Here is a 19,405-nt window from a genome sequence, read left to right on the forward strand (position 1 = left end):
GAGGGAGGGTGGGCAAGGGTTTTTTATTGATTACTCAGCAGATAAGAACTGCTTTAGGTGAAGGGAAAGACAACACTCAATATATGGAAGGTCAGCTCAATTGGACTGGACCAAAAGCAGTTTCCGGGATAAAATGAATGCTTCAAAGGTCAGCGGAGCAAGCGCGGGGGTCTGGGGAACATGGTTTGCGGGGACTTCTAAGTCAATTGGCAAAATAATTCTATTATGAAATCATTCTGCATCCCACTTTGAAATGTGGCGTCTGGGGTCTTAAATGCTAACAAGCGGCCATCTAAGATGCATCAATTGGTCTCAACCCACCTGGAGCAAAGGAAAATGAAGAACACCAAGGCCACACGACAACTAAGAGCCCAAGAGACAGAAAGGGCCACATGAACCAGAGACCTACATCATCCTGAGACCAGAAGAACTAGTTGGTGCCCGGCCACAATCGATGACTGCCCTGACAGGGAGCACAGCAGAGGACCCCTGAGGGTGCAGGAGATCAGTGGGATACAGACCCCAAAGTCTCATAAAAAGACCATACTTAATGGTCTGACTGAGACTGGAGGAATCCCGGCGGCCATGCTCCCCAGACCTTCTGTTGACACAGGACAGGAACCATCCCCGAAGGCAACTCATCAGAAATGAAACAGACTGGTCAGCGGGTGGGAGAGAGACGCTGATGAAGAGTGAGCTAATTATATCAGGTGGACACTTGAGATTGTGTTGGCAACTCTTGTCTGGAGGGGGGATGGGAGGATAGAGAGAGAGGGAAGCCGGCAAAATTGTCACGAAAGGAGAGACTGAAAGGGCTGACTCAAGAGGGGGAGAGCAAGTGGGAGTAGGGAGTGAGATGTATGTAAACTTATATGTGACAGACTGATTGGATTTGTAAACGTTCACTTGAAGCTTAATAAAAGTTATTAAAAAAAAAAAAAAAAAGAACAAGGGGTCTGGAATCAGACAGGCAAGATCCTGGCCTCAGAAATGACTAGCTGGGGAAAGTTACCTTTTTGGAACTTAGTTTCCTAACCTATAAAATAGAGGATAAAGCACCTAATTTGAGGGATATTGTGAGTATTGGGATTTTCACTTGTAGTACAATGGTGAAAGCTCAATAGGGTCTGCTGCTGTAATTTAGGTTGTTGATTTCAGTATTATCATATTGTACAGAAGAGGCAGCTTAATGAGGACACGTTTCAAGGCCTCTGTTCTCAGTCAACCCCGACTCCTATCTCTAGAACCTCAGTGTGGCTCCTGCACACAGCTCACTAGCTATGTGTTCTTGGACAGGGTATATAACTTCTCTAGTCCTCGGTTTCCTTACCTGTCAAGTGGGAATAAATATAGTTCCTATTCATAGGGTTGTTGTGAGGATTAAATGGGTAAATATATGAAAAGCACTTAGAGGAGGGCCTAGCACATAAGTGCTGTATTCAAGCATTTAACTTAAAAAGCAGGCACTGCTTCCCCAGAGGCCGGCCATAGTGAAATGCTTCAATACATTTCTACCCGTACCTGCCACGCATGCCTTTGGTGTGCAGATCATAGAAGGATGGCTGTAACTGGCCAAAGTTAAAGGGTTTTGTCCACTAATAATTGATACATGCTCCTTTTTTTGTTCATAACCAGCAACAAGCACCACCTTCGTTTTACAATTATGTTTTGCCCAAACAGGAAGGTGATGTCAACCCTGCATCTTCCTGGTGCTATTCTGCATGATGACATCCCAAGTTGTCTAACAGTACAAGGAGATGTGAGGATATTTAAGGGGTGGGGTAATTTGTCATCAGACCATTCTTTCCCCATCTGAACTTACTATAAGTACAGTATTATGGTCCAGGATCCAAGGATATATTTAGAGTCTGGGATCTGTGTTGGGGTTATTCCATTTGGTTTATAAATAGCTTTTATATAATGGCATGTTGATTTAACACTTAAATAATAACTGTCGCTCTTCTTAACTATTTTCTTAATAAGATGAAACAGACGGTGATAGTGTGTGGGTCATGTCTTGTTTCATTTTGTAACCCATAGCAGTGCCTAGCATATGATGGATGCTCAATGAATGTTTGTTGAGTGAATAATCATCTTGAAAACTGAATAAAATCTTATCCATTGCAATAAAAAAAAAAAAAAAGTGCAGCTAGAATGCTCCTTAAAGGCAAGGGTAGAGGTAGGGGACATTTACAGATAAGTCACGCCAAGATGTAGGGGTAATGCCTGGATGCTGGGGCAGGGAGGCGCAGACACTGTGGGGTCAGAGGTGGAGGACCCAGGCTCAGCATGTAGCTGAACCGGCACCATCTGAAGTCTGCTCCCATCACCACAGGTGCCTGTGAACAGCATGGAGAAAGAGCAGCCCTTCACTGCATCCGAGGAGCTGGCTGCCCGGAAATGCAAATGGACTGCACAAATCCCAGGAGCTGCACCTGACTCGAGTGAGTAGTCCCAGAGGCCAACTCAGACCTGCTACCTGGCTGGGCCTGTGTGTGTTCATAGACAAGGCAGCTACACCAGCCAACCTTCCAGACCGTAGGACTGGATTATCCTCTGAAAGATCTAGCCCGGTGATAACCTTGTAATCATTTTGAAAACTTCTTCAGAAATACACATGGTCAGGCCTCACTCCTATAGTGTTTGATGTGATCTGTTTCTGGACCCAGACATGTCGTCGTTGTTAGGTGCTGTCAAGTTGTTCCGACTCATAGCGACCGTATGCACAGCAGAAGGAAATGCTGCCAGGTCCTATGCCATCCTCACAATTGTTTCTATGCTTGAGCCCACTGTTGCAGCCACTGTGTCAATCCATCTCGTTGAGGTTCTTCCTCTTTTTTGGTGACCCTCTACTTTACCAAGCACGATGTCCTTTTCCAGGGGCTGATCCCTCCTGATAACATGTCCAAAGTATGTGAGACACGGACTCGCTACCCTTGCTTCTAAGGAGCATTCTGGTTGTACCGAGACATAGTTACTTTTAAAGCAACTCCTACACCCTCCACAGCCAAGCCCAAATATTTCTATCAAATCTTTCTTTTTGTGGAGTAGACTACAAATCAGAGATGAAAAGGAAATTTGTCTAAAAACTCAGTGAGCTGGTCACTCATTCATTCATCCCAAAACAGCCCGATAGCTTCTCATGTGCCACAACCAACTAAATAGTGTAGATACAGTGGTAAATAGGTAAAGGTTCTGTTTTGAGTACAGAAGGCAGGTCCACAGCCAATGATTACTCCATGATTTGGCAAATGCCACGTTGGAGGGAGCAACAAAGTGCCTCCAAAGTGCAGAGAAGAAAAAGACCGTCTTTAGTGGAGACCAGGAATGCTTCGTGTATGAGATGACAATTAAGTCACTTGACAGATGAGTAGGGTATTATCAGACAAATAAGGCAGTTGGGGGAAACAGAGGGAACAAGCGCAAAGGATGAATCCTCACTAGGATAAGAGTCCATCCAGGAAGCAGCTGGGTGCAACTGGAGACAGGAATATGTTAGGGGCAAGTGCTTTAGAGTTCTATTTGCCAAGAAAAAAATCAGTCAAAAATTGAACACTAATTCACTTGAGATACTGCACAAAGAATGCATATGTGAAAAAAGCAATGATAGAGCATCACCCTTTTGCAGTCTCTAACGAATCACTGATTTAGGTAGTAATTACCAATGGCTGCTAATATCACAAAGAGAGACAGGAGATTTTGTGTCTCCTGAGTACACCAACACCAGCTTCATGTGAAGTAATCTTGCTAAAAAAAAAAAAATTAAACCTGAATTGGATAACGCCACTAGATCTAACAACTTATTTATAGGAAATAGAGTGGTCAAAGGAACATGTTAAAGGACATCATAGGGATATAATTAGCAAAATCCACTTTGGGAAACTATAGGACAATCAACTCAGCGTTTTTCAGTCCCCAAACCCAAAAACCCATTGCCATCAAGTCAATTCCAACTTATAGCAGCACTATTTTTTTTATAGGACAGAGCAGAACTGCCCCATAGGGTTTTCAAGGAGCGCCTGGTGGATTTGAACTGCTGACTTTTTGGTTAGCAGCTGTAGCTCTTAACCACTATACAACCAGGGCTTCCCTTTTCAGTCCCCACATCCCCCTAAAAAGGCAAGGGGAAAAAATAGATGAAGAGACGACCTAGAGATTAAATAAGCCTTAAGAGATGAACTAACTGCAGTGTATGGAACTTGTTTGGATCTCAGGTCAAACTATAAAAATAATAAACACTTAGGGGACCATCAGAGCCCTGCTGGTGCAGCGGTTAAGAGCTACAGCTGCTAACCAAAAGGTTCACAATTTGAATCCACCAGCCCCTCCTCATAAACCCTAAGGGGCAGTTCTACTCTTCCTATAGGGTCTCTGAGTTGGGATTGACTCGATGGCAACAGGTTTGGATTTTTTGGTATGGGACCATTAAGAAAATGTGAACACTGACAGTGTATTTAACATTAAGGAGTTAATTGTTTTGGGGATGTGATGATGGTACTGTGGTTATGTTTAAAAAGATTTCAAAATATTTATAGGTAGAAAAAAAACTGGAAATCAGGGGATTTGTGTTCTTGGCTGAACTCTGCCATCATCCCTACGACCTCAAACTTTTCTGAACCTTTCATAGACAGTGGGGGAATCGCGTTGGAGTTCTTCTCATGCCCCCTTCATGATATATACGGTAAGTGCACACCACCCATCTACTTGCTCAGTGTTTTTCCTTATATCAGTATTTAAATTTATTTAATATTATCACAGATGGGAACTGTTAAATTTTATCTTTTTTTTTTTTAAATCTGTAGGTTCTCCTTCCCCTTGATCTTTTCGTTTTGCAATGTTTTTTAGTTGTATGTGTGTGTTCGTTGGGGGAGAAAAACAAAAAACAGGTTGTTCTATAGTTTCCCAAAGTCTGGATTTTGCTGACTGCATTCTGGTAGTGTTTTTAAGCCCTCCTCACATTTTTGTTTTTAAAGGGAATCTAAAGAGGTATTAAAATAGATATTTTAAAAATTACTGTTAAAACCCATTAGTCCCTGAGATCTTTCCTCAACCTAATCAAGATTAAAAGGGAAATGAAAATGCCATCACTGCCTCACTGTGTGTGACTCACTGTCATTCAGTGCCATCTGAAATCATCTCAAGAACCTCTGTATAGCTAAACTCACACTTTTTGAAATCCTGTTTAATTCAATCTTAAGACACTTGCTTAAAATTGTACAGCTATATAATAGTCAAGTCAGTACTGCTCCTCAGCTCACTTCTCCCAATCGGTGCTCTCTCCACCCCCCACCCCTCCCTAGCATAGGATCCTCCAGTGGCTCCCCCTCCTGTCAGGATAAAATCAAAACCTCTCTTTTGAATGACCTCCCAGACACCAAAACAGGTAATTATTTGGATATTTTTCCATGCCTACACTGACAAACTTATGTGTCCTGGTGGTAGAATGAAGCTTGGAAATTAAATCACCAGGAAGCAGTGGAGAAGGTCAAAAGATTTAAATTACCTGCAAACTGGGAAGCTCAAAAGCTAGTCTGCAATACGAATTGCAGGAAGAAGAAAAGAAAAAGTAAGTGTAATTCTGCCATCTTCACAAGCCGTGGACTCAAATATTATATTGTCTTTTGAGGCAGGCTGCCTGGCTTTGCCCACCTGTCATCTTAGCCAAATAAACTTCTGGCGTCTCTTTCCTCATCTACACCTAAGAGTTGTAAGAATAAAATATGTAAAACATTTAGAACAGTTAGACATTGTTATTGCTACATAAGCAATGGCTAGATACATAGGTGAAAGGCTAAGCTACAGTAACAAAAACTCCAACAATAAAACCCATTAATCTCTCAGTTTCCAGGTGAGCAGCCCAAGTCAGAGGGGCAGCTCTGCTCCACACAGGTATTCATCCCATTGTTGTGCTGCCTTTTCCCTGGGCCTTGTTCTTGTCCGCATGGGCAAAGGTGGGTAGTTTTAAGTTCCAGCAGCAGGAAGGACAATGGGTGTAGTAGAGGCACAGCCTGAGTCTTAAGGTCTGGGCCTGGAAGCAGCACTCAGCACTTCTATTTTGTTAAGAACTTAAGTCACCTGGCCTGACTCAAATGCAAAGGAAGTTGGGGAAATTGGTGGCCACGAGCCCAGCAAGGAAGGGAGAATGGCATTAAAAAAAATTTTTTTTATTATGCTCTAAGTGAAAATTTAAAGTCAGCCTCTCATACAAAAATTTATATACACCTTGCTATATACTTTTTTTTTTTTTTTTAAATATACTCCTAGGAAACCCTGGTGGCATAGTGGTTAAGTGCCATGGCTGCTAACCAAGAGGTCGGCAGTTTGAATCCGCCAGGTGCTCCTTGGAAAGTCTATGGGGCGGTTCTACTCTGTCCTATAGGGTCACTATTAGTCGGAATCAACTCGACGGTAGTGGATTATATACTCCTAGTTGTTCTCCCCCTAATGAGACAGCACGCTTATTCTCTCCACTCTTTTCGTGTTCGTTGGGCTAGCCTCTGACCCCCTCTGCCCTCTCATCTCCCACCTAGACAGGAGATGCCAACATAGTCTCATGTGTCTACTTGGGCCAAGGAGCCTACTCCTCACCAGTATCATTTTCTATCCCATAGTCCACAGTCCAATCCCTGTCTGAAGAGTTGGCTTTGGGAATGGTTCCTGTCTTGGGCTAACAGAAGGTCTGGGGACCATGACCTCCAAGGTCCTTCTAGTGGGAGGAAGGATTTTGATGAACACCTAATATATCTACCACAGCTATTTGTATTACTTCTTATAGATCACAGCCAATTCCACAATTTGCTTTGAAAGTCGATCAACCTTCATCATGTGTAATAAGCAGTAATAGCACTGATTGCCATCTCTAAGTCTTTCTTGATTTAAAAGGAACCAAGGAATTATGAGGTAACAGAGCTAATGTTTTCCCCCTTTTTAGGAAATGTGCAGCAAAAGCGGAAGACTCTGAGAGAATAAAATTGCTGGAGATCAGTGCAGAAGATTCAGAAAAATGGGAGAGGAAAAAGGGAAGGAAAAACCCTGACCTGGGATTTTCAGGTAAAACTGGCGTTTATTGAATGGGCCTACCAGTATTGCCTTCAGTGTTTCTTGTTTTAAGAAATGATATGCCCTTTGTACTTCCTTCATGGAATATTCTCTAAGAATCTAAATCCAGGAAATAAACGAGTACAAAAGTAATAACGCTGCTTTCAATCAGCTGGTAAATTAAAGCCTGGATTATCACCTCTTCAAGCCATGACTCTTATTAGCTTAGTGTCTTGTGCATCATTACTTAATACTAGGTCTAAAAACGCCTCAACATCTAAACAGTTTGTGGTACTGATTTTTAGATTATGCTGCCCAGTTATGCCAGCATCATTGGTTAACCAGGCAGCTCAAACCTGACATGGAAACGTATGAGAAACTGAGATAAAAACAGTTAAGTCAATGTGATTTATCATCATACTCCTTGTATGTTGAGAAGGGCTTTAGGAGTGCTTATTCTGCAGCTTTACTTCCTGGCCCCATCACTTACAAGCTGTGTCACAAAATTTCTTTGCCTCAGTTTTCTCATTTGTATACAGGGAATAATAGTATTTAAATACCGTATACGGCTACTTTAAGAACTAAATGAATTAATTCACACAATGCACTTAAACAGTGCTTGGCACACAGTAGCACTATATATATGTTAGCTGCTGTTATTACTGTTACTACTGTGTCCCTTAGCAATGGAGGATTTATACTTTCATCATGTATAATGAGCAATGCCAAACTGCAGTTTCTCTAATTATCTAAGACAATTTACGATAATATCTAAGATAGTATGCATAAAATAATGGTTTATAGATAATAAGAGTGGAAAGAGCTATAAATCATGTAGACTAGAGAGTGGTTCTCATTCAGGCTCTGCCACCGTATGAACTTGGTGGGTAAATTAACTGTCTATGAGCTAATTTAACTGCAGGGCATTGGACTAGATGATTTCTTAAGTGTCTTCCAAATCTGAATTCTATTAATTTGAAATCAAACTGTAATCCCAAGCGTTTCCATTTTTACTAAACACTGTCCAGGTCTAAAGGCATAGGATCTTTATAATGTTACTCACCAACTTACCCTTTCTAAGCCAAGAAGAGTTCTACCTAAAATCCAAGTCGTCTTCATGGAACACATGTGCCTTCCACAGAGGAAATTAACAGGATGGTCACAGACCACAAAAGCAGCCTGAAGTTTCAGCACTGATTTCATGCCTAATGACAAAGTTCATTTTTATCGACTCTTAAAGTGTAACATACAGATAGAAATTAAGAACACCTGAAGTACTGATTTGAAGCCCTGGTGGTGCAGCAGTTAAAATGCTCAGCTAATCAAAAGGTCAGTGGCTTAAACCCTCCAGCCGCTCAGAGAGAAAGATGTGGCAGTCTGCTACCATGAAGACTTACGGCCTCGGAAACTCTATGGGGCAGTTACGCTCTGTCCTGTAGGGTTGCTAAGAATCAAATGAGAGTAGTTTGAAGAATGGTCCCATTCACCATTTTTTTTTTATTTAGGCAGAGATAACATAAATGAAAATTCTGTCTCAAAGTAGTGTAATATATTAAATTTACTGCCATTGAGTCGACTCATAGCAACCCTATAGGACAAAGTAGAACTGCCACCAAGAGTTTTCCAAGGCTGTAATCTTTATACAGTTTATGGAAGCAGACTGCCACATCCTTCTCCTGCAGAACAGCTGGTGGCCTCAAACCCCCACCCACTCAGCAACTGAGTGCTTAACCACTGTGCTGCAAGTAATGTATTTACTGCCCTCATATTTCAATATGAATCTGGGTTATTTCCCAATCTTCAGTCCAGATCATCTGACAATACTAACTTATAAATTAAAATGAAAGTCAACAAGGCTCATTAAACATGTTTCTTTACAGAATGTTTTTCTATTGTTTTCAATCTTTACTAAAACCAAAAATGAAGGCAGCTTTCATTTCTGTATTTCTCTCCGTAACAGGATTGAAAAATGAGACAAATCTAGCCATAGATGACAATGCAGATATCGACTACGTTAATGAAAGGCATGCCACATCCCGCAGGCGACGGACAGATCCTATGGGAAAGAGTAACAGCTGTCTAATCTCCTGCAGGAACTGTTCTGACGTGCAGGGAGAATTTGGGTAGTGAAGTGCCAGTGACAAATTATAACAATAAACCTGGACTCTCTATGTCTTTCTAATATGTACAAACAAACCCACTGACATCGAGTTGATTCTGACTCATAGTGACCTTATAGGACAGAGCAGAACTGCCTCATTTTGTTTCCAAGGAGCACCTGGTGGATTCTAACTGCCAGCCTCTTGGTTAGCAGCTGTAGCACTTAACCACTACGGCACCAGGGTTTCCTCTAATATGAAGTGTTCTAAGTTTCTAAAAATGTCTATTTTCATGTTCATATATTTTTTTGCACTTGTTTTAAATAAATCTGCCTTGAATTTGTTTAAAGCATGTGTGTATTTAATGTATGAAGCCTGCTAAGCTTAAATACTAGCTAGACATATGTTGACTCATCACTGTCCTGAAATTTGTCATGTATTTCACCTGACCTGTTGAACTTGGGAGCTAAATTAATAATTTTTCTTACAAGCTATGTAGTGAATAGAAGGTGGCAGTAGCTACCTCTCCCCAGAAGTCATAATTACAGATGCTTGCTTGTCCCATACCCCAAGTACATTTACCTGCTGACTAGTAAGGCAAGAATGTGAGGTAGGACACTGACGCTCTTAGGGCATTTTATGAAAATGTCAAATTTCAAAAAGCAAATACCCCTTGGAAGAAAGTCGCATTAATTTGGTCAAAGTATTACTAAAATATATACAAAATTTCGAAATTAAAAAGGCTTAACTGGTTCAAAAGACTTATGGACCAAAACTACCACAGCCTCCACCAGACTGAGCCCAGCACAACTAGATGGTGCCCAGCTACCACCACTGACTGCTCTGACAGGGATCATGATATAGGGTTCCGGACAGACCTGAAGAAAAATGTAGAATGAGATTCTAACTCACAAAAAGATCAGACTTACTGGCTTGAAAGAGGCTGGAGAAACCCTGAGAGTATGGCCCTCAGACACCCTTTTAACTCAGTACTAAAGTCACTCCTGAGGTTCACCCTTCAGCCAAAGATTAAGACAGGCCCATAAAACGAGATTAAAGGGCACACCAGACCGGGGCACGGACGAGGAGGTAGGAGGGGACAAGAATGCCGGTTATGGGGAACCCAAGCTAGAAAAGTGGAGAGTGTTGACATGTTGTGGGGTTGGCAGCCAATGCCAAAAAACAAAGTATATTTAGTTTAATGAGAAACCAATTCACTCTGTAAATGTTCAACTAAAGAATTAAAAAAAAAAAAAAAAAAAAAGCGTAACTGGAATTCAAACCTTATTTCAGCCAACAGGTATTACCCAAATCCATTGCCATGGAGTTAATTTCAACTCATAGTGACCCTATAGGACAGAGTACAACCACCCCATGGTTTCCAAGTTAAAACCTGGTGGCAAACTGCAGATCTTCTGGTTAGCAGCCGTAGCTTTTAATCGCTGCACCACCAGGGTTTCCAAAAGGTGTTTAAAAAAAAAAAAGGTGTTAGGAACCTTTTATTTCAACTGTTTAAAAAATTGGAGCATATGGTTTGAATACTAATTACGGAAAACACAGGACAGAAAACCTGAAGTCAGGACCATCATACAAAAGTGAAAGAGATTATTTATACAGGGGCACTATCCGTGTGACTAAGACTGGGAACAAGTTGGGTACGTTTGTATAATACTCTGTATATACCCACCCGGAAGGGAAACCCTGGTGACGTAGTGGTTAAGTGGTATGGGTGCTAACAAAAAGGTCCAAGTTCGAATCCACCTGGCGCTTCCTGGAAACCCTGTGGGGCAGTTCTACTCTGTCCTATAGGGTCACTGTGAGTCAGAATTGACTCGACAGCAATGGGTTTTTTAATACAAGGAAGCTCTAATTTAGTTTTTTTTTTTTAGTAACTAGAGATGGTAATTTCAGTTCTACTAACAGAGACACTGATCCCTAGGTAACAGGTCTGAGGTCACGTACTAACCCAAAGGTTGGAAGATGGGCCTGCTGATCTGCTTCCCAGAGGTCACGACCATGAAACCCTATGGAGTGCAGATCTACTGACACACGTGGGGGTTGCTCTAAGCTGGATTCAAAGTGACAGCAACTAGTTCTGGTTTTTAGGGTGAAATTTTCCTTCAGAGCAGCTGTCTGAAAGAACTTCCTGTAATGTTAAGTAATAACTTCCATTTCAGAAGTAATAACTTCCATTTCAGATTAACTTTTTAAATATACAAACTTCTATCGAAGAACTTAGGGCTTCTCCTTGTGGACAGCCTGTTATCTATTCATTCTATTCTTTGGGTATTTGTCTTTTTCTGAGTATTTTTTGTTGACCCTCTAATATTCTGCCTATCATATTAACTTCTCATCCGTTGACTGGAAATGTCATCATTTCTCAATTTGCTAAAATGGTGGCACAGGGGGAAGTAAAACTGGTAATTAAAAAGGTACTTAACACTTAGAATGTTTTCCTGATTATGCAAAGGCATTTAAATGTGTGGATCATAACAAATTATGGATAACATTGTAAAAAATGGGAATTCCAGGCCACTTTAATTATGCTCCTGCAGAAGCTACACATAGACCAACAGGCAGTTATTCAAACAGAGCAAGTGACTACTACTGCATGGTTTAAAGTCAAAGAAGGTGTGGGTCAGGGTTGTGTATTTTCACCATACTTATTCAGTCTGTATACTGAGCAAATAATCCAAGAAGCCAGACTCTACGAAGAACGGGACATCAGAACTCACTAACAGCCTGCAACATGCAGATGACACAATTTTGCTTGCTGAAAGCGAAGACTTGAAGCACTTACTGACAAAGATCAAAGAGCACAGCACAGCCTTCAGTATGAGTTATGTCTCAACATAAAAGAAAAAAATCCTCACAACTGAACCAATAATCAACATCATGATAAACAGAATATATTGACATTGCCAAGGATTCTGTTTTACTTGGATCCACAATTAACTCCCATAGAAGCAGGAAGTCAAGAACTCAAATCTGCCACAAAATACCTCTTTTAAGTGTTAAAAAAGTGAAGATGTCACTTGGAGGACTAAGGTATACCTGACTCAAGCCACTGTACTTTCGACAGCTTCATATACATGCAAAAGTCAGACAATGAATAAGAAGACCAAAGGAGAATTGATGCCTCTGAATTATGGTGTTGGAGAATACTGAATATACCATGGACTGCCAGAAGTCTTGGAAAAAGTACAGTCAAAACTCTCCTTAGAATCAAGAATGGTGACTTTATCTCACGTACTTTGGACATGTTGTCAGGAGGAACCAGTCCTTGGAGAAGGACATCATGCTTGGTAAAGCAGAGGGTTGGTGAAAAAGAGAAAGCGCCTCAACGAGATGGACTGACACAGTGGCTGCAACAATAGGCTCAAACACAGCAACAATTGTGAGGACGGCACAGGACGGGGCAGTGTTTCATTCTGTCGTACATACGGTGGCTGTGTACCTAACACAACAGCACCTAACAACCACAAACAACATACTTAAAAAAAAAGGAAAATCCCAAAATGGCAAACTGAATCTCATGCGTATTTTTATCCTAACAGCATTTTTTAACCTAAAATTTCAATTTGATAACTAAGAGCTTTTAAAAAGCAAAGCATTAAGAATAAAGAAATACAATTAAATCTCGGATTCTATAGCTTATTTAGGTATTTCCATTTCAACTTCTGTCTGTCTTAGTTTGCTGCCCTGAAGTTCTTATTAGCGCTTCAGGTAACACTACTCCAGTTGTCCGTAAATTTTAGCTCAAGCTTTTCAAATTTTAATAAGTATACAACTGAGAACTTTTTAAAAATTCAGATTCTGACTCAGGTCTGGAGTGGGGACTTGAGTTTCGGCATTTCCAACAAGCTTCCACTTACAGCCAGCAAAGCCCCTACCGGTCCATGGACCGCACTTGGGACTCAAGTAATATGCACATAATAAAGTGACACTAAAATAATTTAAAAATGGCATTTATTAACAAATATACATAACACAAACACAGTTCAATTGCCATGTTTGTCTTACAAATTTCAATTCTACTTAATCAATTATACAAAATATGTACTAGTATATACAAGACTCCCACCTGTTTGTAACCTCTGGTCCATTTGTGCTATCTCACATCTGCAAGACAAACCTAAATTGTTAATATTTAAAAATTTAAAGTACTTAAATCTTACCATGTTGGGTTTTTTATTTGCAACAGTTAGCATCAAATGGCTCAAAGAGATGGGTTAATGCTTGAAACTTTCAATAAAGTGCAGTTTCAGACACCTTCAGCCATTAGTTTTCTTCTTTAGATAGGCAACCACAGTTCATACGGACTTTTTTTCTTATCTACTTTTGGAGATCCTGAAGAAGTCTCTTCACCAGTGGCTTTAGCTGTTTTCTCAAGTGCTGACTTTGCTACAGAATTCTGTAAGAGAACAAGTTCTTAAATCAAATTCCCAAACACATATGATTTCACAAACTTAGTAATTCCACCTACAGTTAAGACTTATCAACCAAATGCAAAGTGTGGAACTCATTCACGACCTGATTCAAACAATCCACAATATCCTAAGAAAACTATTAGGGAAAACTGGACATGCAAAACGTATCTCATGAGAGGCGTCATTAACAGTTCTGACGTTTTGTTTTTTAAACCCTTATCTGATTCTGAGATATTCTGATTTAGGGATATTCTCAGTTCTGCTTTTAAAATATTTCAATTAAAAAAAGTATACAGGGAATAGATAAAAGAATGGCAAAATACTGAAAACAATGTGGATGTGTTAAGATATGGGACCCCATTATACTGGTCACCTGTGGAAGTAGCACAAAAATATAAATCTATCAACTCTATTTAGAGAGGCTTAAAAGACCCCCAACAAAGACAAAACAATAAGCCTTCCAACAGAAGAGCCTACATTGTACTAGTTATGTTCTAAATCTGAATTCTGAATGTCCAAAGCTTAGATTGTTGTTGTTGTTGTTGATAGTACTTACTAAATTAGAGCTAAAAGCTATGCTTCTTTGCTGGAAAGATTTTTCACTGGGACTTTTAGTTCCATCTTTGGTTAGCTTTTCCGATAGCTAGACAGGTAAGAGAGTATATTTTTTAAAAGCATGCCCTTGGTTTGAGTGCTGTGTAACAAGTAGTATACAAATTCAGGTGCTTACACAAGTCAAGCTGGCTTTAACCATATAATTATCAGCCTAAACAACAGACTACTGTTGAGGTTTTCCCTCAAAATTTCTTTAATGAAAACCTTGATTAAGGCATCATTTGCCATAATACAGATAATTTTATCCCCCTACTCCAAATTCAAATAACTTTTAAGAGTAAAGTCATACCAGAAAACACCTAGTTTCTAATTTATTTCTTCAATTAACTATGACACTTGTCTGTTTAGGCACCTAACCACCTGAATAAGCAATTCAACTAAGACCCTATTTGTCTACTAATAACAAACCCACATCGCGGTCCCAACTGTAGACTCATCTAGATAGCACATCTAGAACACATCACCTGTGTTCAACGTTAACTGATTCTTCCACGTTTTTTTATTCAGACACTTGAGAGTTAAAGGATGTATTCAATACAAAAAAAAACTAATCAGTCCCTAAGTTCAACATAAATCAGCAACAAATATGAACATCAACTGATAACTCCCTTAAACCTCTGAGATTATGAATTTTATGCTTTAGATTTCACATAAAGAAAGTGTCATTTGCCAGTGCATATCCTGCCCATTTCTGGAGAATTACAACAAACTTATCTGCAAGTGAAGCGGGTCTCTTCTTCAGTAATCTTTCAAAACATCTGGAATATATTGCATATATTATGAAAGGGACATCTATAACACAGATGCGCCATCGTTACAAAGTGTACTGTCCATTAGTTTTAAAGCTTTTAGTGCCTGACCCAAATTCTAGCATGCACATCATCTAACTAACCAAAAGCTAAGCTTTCATGTGTGAACATATTTAAAGTTATTTAAACCTGATGCTTTAGCCCATGTACCAATTACCAACAGATTTTCTTCATCAATGTCTGGAGACCACATTCAAGATTTCTATAAGACAGAAATAAAGCAGGTAAACTATACTGTATGTCGAGTACAGAACTGTGGGAACATAACGCTGCAAATGAAAGCTACAGATAAATTATATGTAAAGCCTAGAGTTTAGGAAAATCTGGTAACTATATAGCTATCATCTATGAACCAGTTACAACACATAAGCAGTGTATGATAATGACTAGTATTGTGTCAAGCCAAAATAAAGTTCATTATTTTTCGATTTCCATGGGTGAAAACCTATCTAGTACATTCAGGTCTATTGTTTTTGACACATTTAGGTAGCTTGTCCACAACGCACTGCTGAAAACCAGGACTTTTTGCACCTAATAGGGGTTTCCTACAACACACACTTTCCAGGACAGTCCTAGGCAATCTGGGATGGTTGGTCACCAAAATATAAAGTTCATAATTTCCATTTTGACAGATAACAGCATTTCTAGTATTTTCAGATCTGCTATTTTGAAATTAGCAAATTACATTTGTTAATCTTTCTGAGAAATATACTGTAAAGTAAATCAAATAAAAATGGGTCATCACATCTTCTTGTTAGTAATTCTTCCGAATATTTCCTCTGGATAAAGATGGAACACTTACCTCGAACTTCACAGCTGTTCCACGGTTTGCCTCTTTAGCTACAGGCACAGTTCTCAGACTAGGTGGCAAGTCAAGGTTGGCTGTTCCTAAAGCTTTCGCTGCATTGGCTTTTGCGATTTCTAACAGCTCCACTCGATCTACAAAAATAAAAACAAGATTCACTAGTACCCAAAATGACTGAGAATCACAAACTAAGCATAAGTTTTATGTAGAATATAAACACTCTCTGTCACTTTTTATTTTTTACATAAAGAGTAACTATTCATGAAAAAAGAGCCCTGGTGGCACAGTTGCTAACCAAAAGATTGGCAGCTCAAATTCACCAGCCACTCCTTCAAAACCCTATACAGCAGTTCTACTCTGTCCTATAGGGTCACTATGAGTCTGAATTGGCTTGACGGCAATGGGTTTTGATTTTTGAAAACAAACGCCTGCCCCTTTTGCTGAGAAAAATATAACAAACACCCTTAAATAACGTCAACAATTAGTTTTCCTTACCAAAGAACTAAACTTCATACTGTTTTTGCCTTCGCTTCGTATTTATATTTCTCAGTTTCAGTTTCGTGGTAATACTTATTTCAGAACAGTTCTAGATTTACAGAAAAGTTGTAAATTTAGAGTTCTCATATCCAATTTGGGAAACCGTGGGGACATACTGGTTAAGTGCTATGGCTGCTAACCAAGGGTCAGCAGTTCAAATCCGCCAGGCGCTCCTTGGAAACTCTATGGGGCAGTTCTACTCTGTCCTGTAGGGTCGCTATGAGTCAGAATCCACTTGAAGGCACTGGGTTTGGTTTTATATCCAATTTGACCTCAGGCTGCTAACCAGAAGTTCGCCAGTTCAAATTCACCAGCTGCTCCATGGAAACCCTACAGGGCAGTTCTCTGGCCTACAGGGTGGCTGAGTCAGGAATCAACCTCAATGGCAACAGGTTTGGTTCGATTTTTTTAATACCTACTGTACATTAACATATTACATTAGTATTACGGTTCTAATTAATAAGCCGATAATGATAAATTAACTAAAGCCCATACTTCCTTCAGATTTCCTTTGTTTTTCAACGTCTTTTTTCTGTTCCAGACTCCCATCCAGAATACCACTAATTATCTGATTTTCAATTACAGTATAATCCAGCTTTTATTTACTGATATAGTAGTAACTTACAAATTTTCTTTTTACCCTCCGGATTTTGGCCAGTATCAGTAACAAAATGTATACGAAAAAACACAGGAAAAAGATAAAATTGAGTTCAAAGCGGTGATAATGTTCTTACCACTCAGAACAATCTATACCATACTACCTTCAAAGCGCCAGATGTAGTTTGACCTGAAAAGCTAAGGAGGATCACGCCTGGATAGTACTTGGATGGTAGACTGCCTCGGAATACCGGGTGCTGTAGGATTGGTTAAAGAGCTGGACTGCCAACTGAGGTTGGCGGTTCAACATCACCAGCATCTCCAAAGGAGGAAAACTTGGTAATCTGCTTTCCTAGAGATGTAAAGCCTTAAAAACCCTATGAGATCACTATGAGACCAATAGACTTGATAGCAGTGGGTATTAATAGAAACTGCTTAGTCAGGCCAGGTCATTAATTAACATTAACAAGGCTCCCAAGTAAACGGGTTTTCCTACACCGAGAGCCATTTATTTAACACCCATCATGACCGCGATGAGTCACAACTGACTGGACAGCAGTGGGTTTTTTTTTTTTTAAACACACCTTTAATTCAGATGAAAAACATCACCATCCATTTAAAAATAGATTAATAGTATTTTAGTGCTGATCAGCTCAACAGCCACCCCGGCCAAAAATACACGGATTTCCTGCTAAGCTAATACACTGAACTTACAAAGCAACTTCAGTTCTGTCCTACACATACACCGTCACGACGCGAAAAAACGTGAAAAAGGAAAACCGTGCGCCCCTCTTAACGATAAATACCCACCTTTCTCAGTTAAGCGAAAGGGGGTTCTGCTCCGCGACCTCGTCCTGGATCTCTCCCTCCAACTTCTGTGTTCTCCCGGGTACACGGTGCGGCCAAAGCCATAGTACCGTCGGCCCCGCGCGAGGTCACCGGTCTTTCTATAGTAGGACCTCCCCCGAGAGCGGGACCTGCTGCGGGATCGGTGGCGCGAAGGAGGGCGGTAATGCCTCCTAGAAGACACGTAGCGCCGTTCTCGGTACCGGCGGCTGCGGGACCGCGAACGGCTCCGCGAATACGACCGCGAGTAGCGCCTGCAATTCCGCTGGTGGCGCCTCCGGGAGCGAGACCGTGACCTGCCCCTTCTCCGGAGCAGGCTTCGACTGCGAGACGACGACCGACTCGAGACGCTAACGCCGGACCGAGCACTTCTCGAAGAGGAGCGACTACTGGACCGCGAGGACGACCGGCGGCTGGAAGGGCCCGTGGGGGGGGACTCCTTGTCCTGCGGCGAGCCCGGCCACATGTCGTTCACATAGTTAGACATCTCTGCCTGCGGCTTTAACCACTTCTCCGAGAAGGAACACTTCCCGAAAACTCAAGTTGTTGCTTAAACAGAAACAAACAAACAAAAAAAGGTGAAGTCCGGCGGCGGATCCCCGCGCCGCGTTAGGGCTCCCTCCCGGAAGCGACCCGCCCGCGCCCTCGGGCCGCCCAGCTACGGCGCAGGCGCGGCCAGGCCCTGCGCAAACAAGCGAGCCTTCCTTCACACCCCGATGAGGGTGTGACTCCGCCAAACTGCCCCCAGGTTCTTGCCTTCCCGCCCGCCACCCGTTCCACTTTTTGCGCCACGCAGGGCCCAGGACCTTTCCTGCCGCCCACACCTGGGATAACTCCGGGGCCGACCTCACCACCTGAAAACTTACCACAGGCCGTCGATGCCCCACTCAAGACGGATAGATGGTCACAACGAACGCTTCCCTGTCGAAGTTTAGGACGAAAAGAGGCTTCTCCAACCTACTCTAGAAGCTCAAACTCAGAAGCTCCACTTCCGACGTCCTGTCGCGAACGCAGAAGACACCACACAGGCGCGGTCGAAAGTACTAGAAACTAGCGCTCGGCGCATGCGCAGAGACGTTTAGGCGGCGGGCGTGGCTCTCTTCTGGTCCAACCACTGCCCTTCCTCCTCTCTCCCCGCGCCCTTCCTTCCTCGCGTAGTGCTACCAGGCTGCGCATGCGCGGCTGAGCCCCCAGGGGAGAGTGGTGCGATACTGCTACACTTGATTGTTCCGTACTTTGTGGCTGTTTCGTTTTCTTGATTGAAACTAGGAGGAAGTGACGTGGCCCTGCGCTGCGCGACCCCGGGCTCCTAACCTACGGCACGGGCGGGGTCGGGCGGAAGGGCCAGCCGTGGAGTGGGGGAAGGGAGAGGAAGAGTCGCAGTCTAGGGCGCGGACCCGGGACTGTGTGACTCTCAGATAGTTGCCTCCATCCCCCGGGACATTACAGACAGACACTGTGTTTCAGTGGACCCTTCCTGGACGCTTTTGTCCTGCGTCCGTGCCCGGCCCGCAGCCGGTGAAGGCGACTGCACCGCTCCCCCAAGTTCACAGGATTTCTGAAAATGCAATACTAAGTTTTAAATTGCTTCCATGTTTTGACCAATAATGGTAACGAAGGGTGGAGACA

The 19,405-nt window shown here is 41.7% G+C and overlaps 1 protein-coding gene across 3 annotated transcripts; it reads right to left on the minus strand.

Moving 5' to 3' along the window:
- Positions 1-13,089: 13,089 nt before the first annotated feature.
- Positions 13,090-18,848, minus strand: RSRP1 (arginine and serine rich protein 1). 3 transcript variants are annotated; one of them, XM_049878299.1, is made up of 5 exons: positions 18,643-18,848; positions 17,741-18,325; positions 15,794-15,930; positions 14,124-14,210; positions 13,090-13,551 (listed from the first exon to the last, which is right to left on the minus strand). In XM_049878299.1, the coding sequence occupies exons 2-5, from the start codon at positions 18,261-18,263 to the stop codon at positions 13,432-13,434; spliced, it is 867 nt and encodes a 288-aa protein (XP_049734256.1). In that variant the 5' UTR covers positions 18,264-18,325; positions 18,643-18,848; the 3' UTR covers positions 13,090-13,431. The 3 variants fall into 3 exon arrangements, with proteins under 3 accessions (XP_049734256.1, XP_049734257.1, XP_049734258.1); XM_049878300.1 differs by lacking the exon at positions 14,124-14,210 and having other exon boundaries at positions 18,643-18,846; XM_049878301.1 differs by having other exon boundaries at positions 13,457-15,193; positions 18,643-18,846.
- Positions 18,849-19,405: the final 557 nt, after the last annotated feature.

This window comes from Elephas maximus, chromosome 3, assembly GCF_024166365.1.
Source record: "Elephas maximus indicus isolate mEleMax1 chromosome 3, mEleMax1 primary haplotype, whole genome shotgun sequence".
Taxonomy (NCBI): domain Eukaryota; kingdom Metazoa; phylum Chordata; class Mammalia; order Proboscidea; family Elephantidae; genus Elephas; species Elephas maximus.

Excerpts from the sequence above, each read along its gene's own strand:
- RSRP1 (XM_049878299.1), bottom strand. The coding sequence starts at position 18,263 with ATGTCTAACTATGTGAACGACATGTGGCCGGGCTCGCCGCAGGACAAG. Across the intron at positions 15,931-17,740 it reads CTTTCGCTTAACTGAGAAAG|ATCGAGTGGAGCTGTTAGAA; the intron begins GTGGGTATTTAT and ends TTATTTTTGTAG. Across the intron at positions 13,552-14,123 it reads TAGCTTTTAGCTCTAATTTA|AATTCTGTAGCAAAGTCAGC; the intron begins GTAAGTACTATC and ends GTTCTCTTACAG.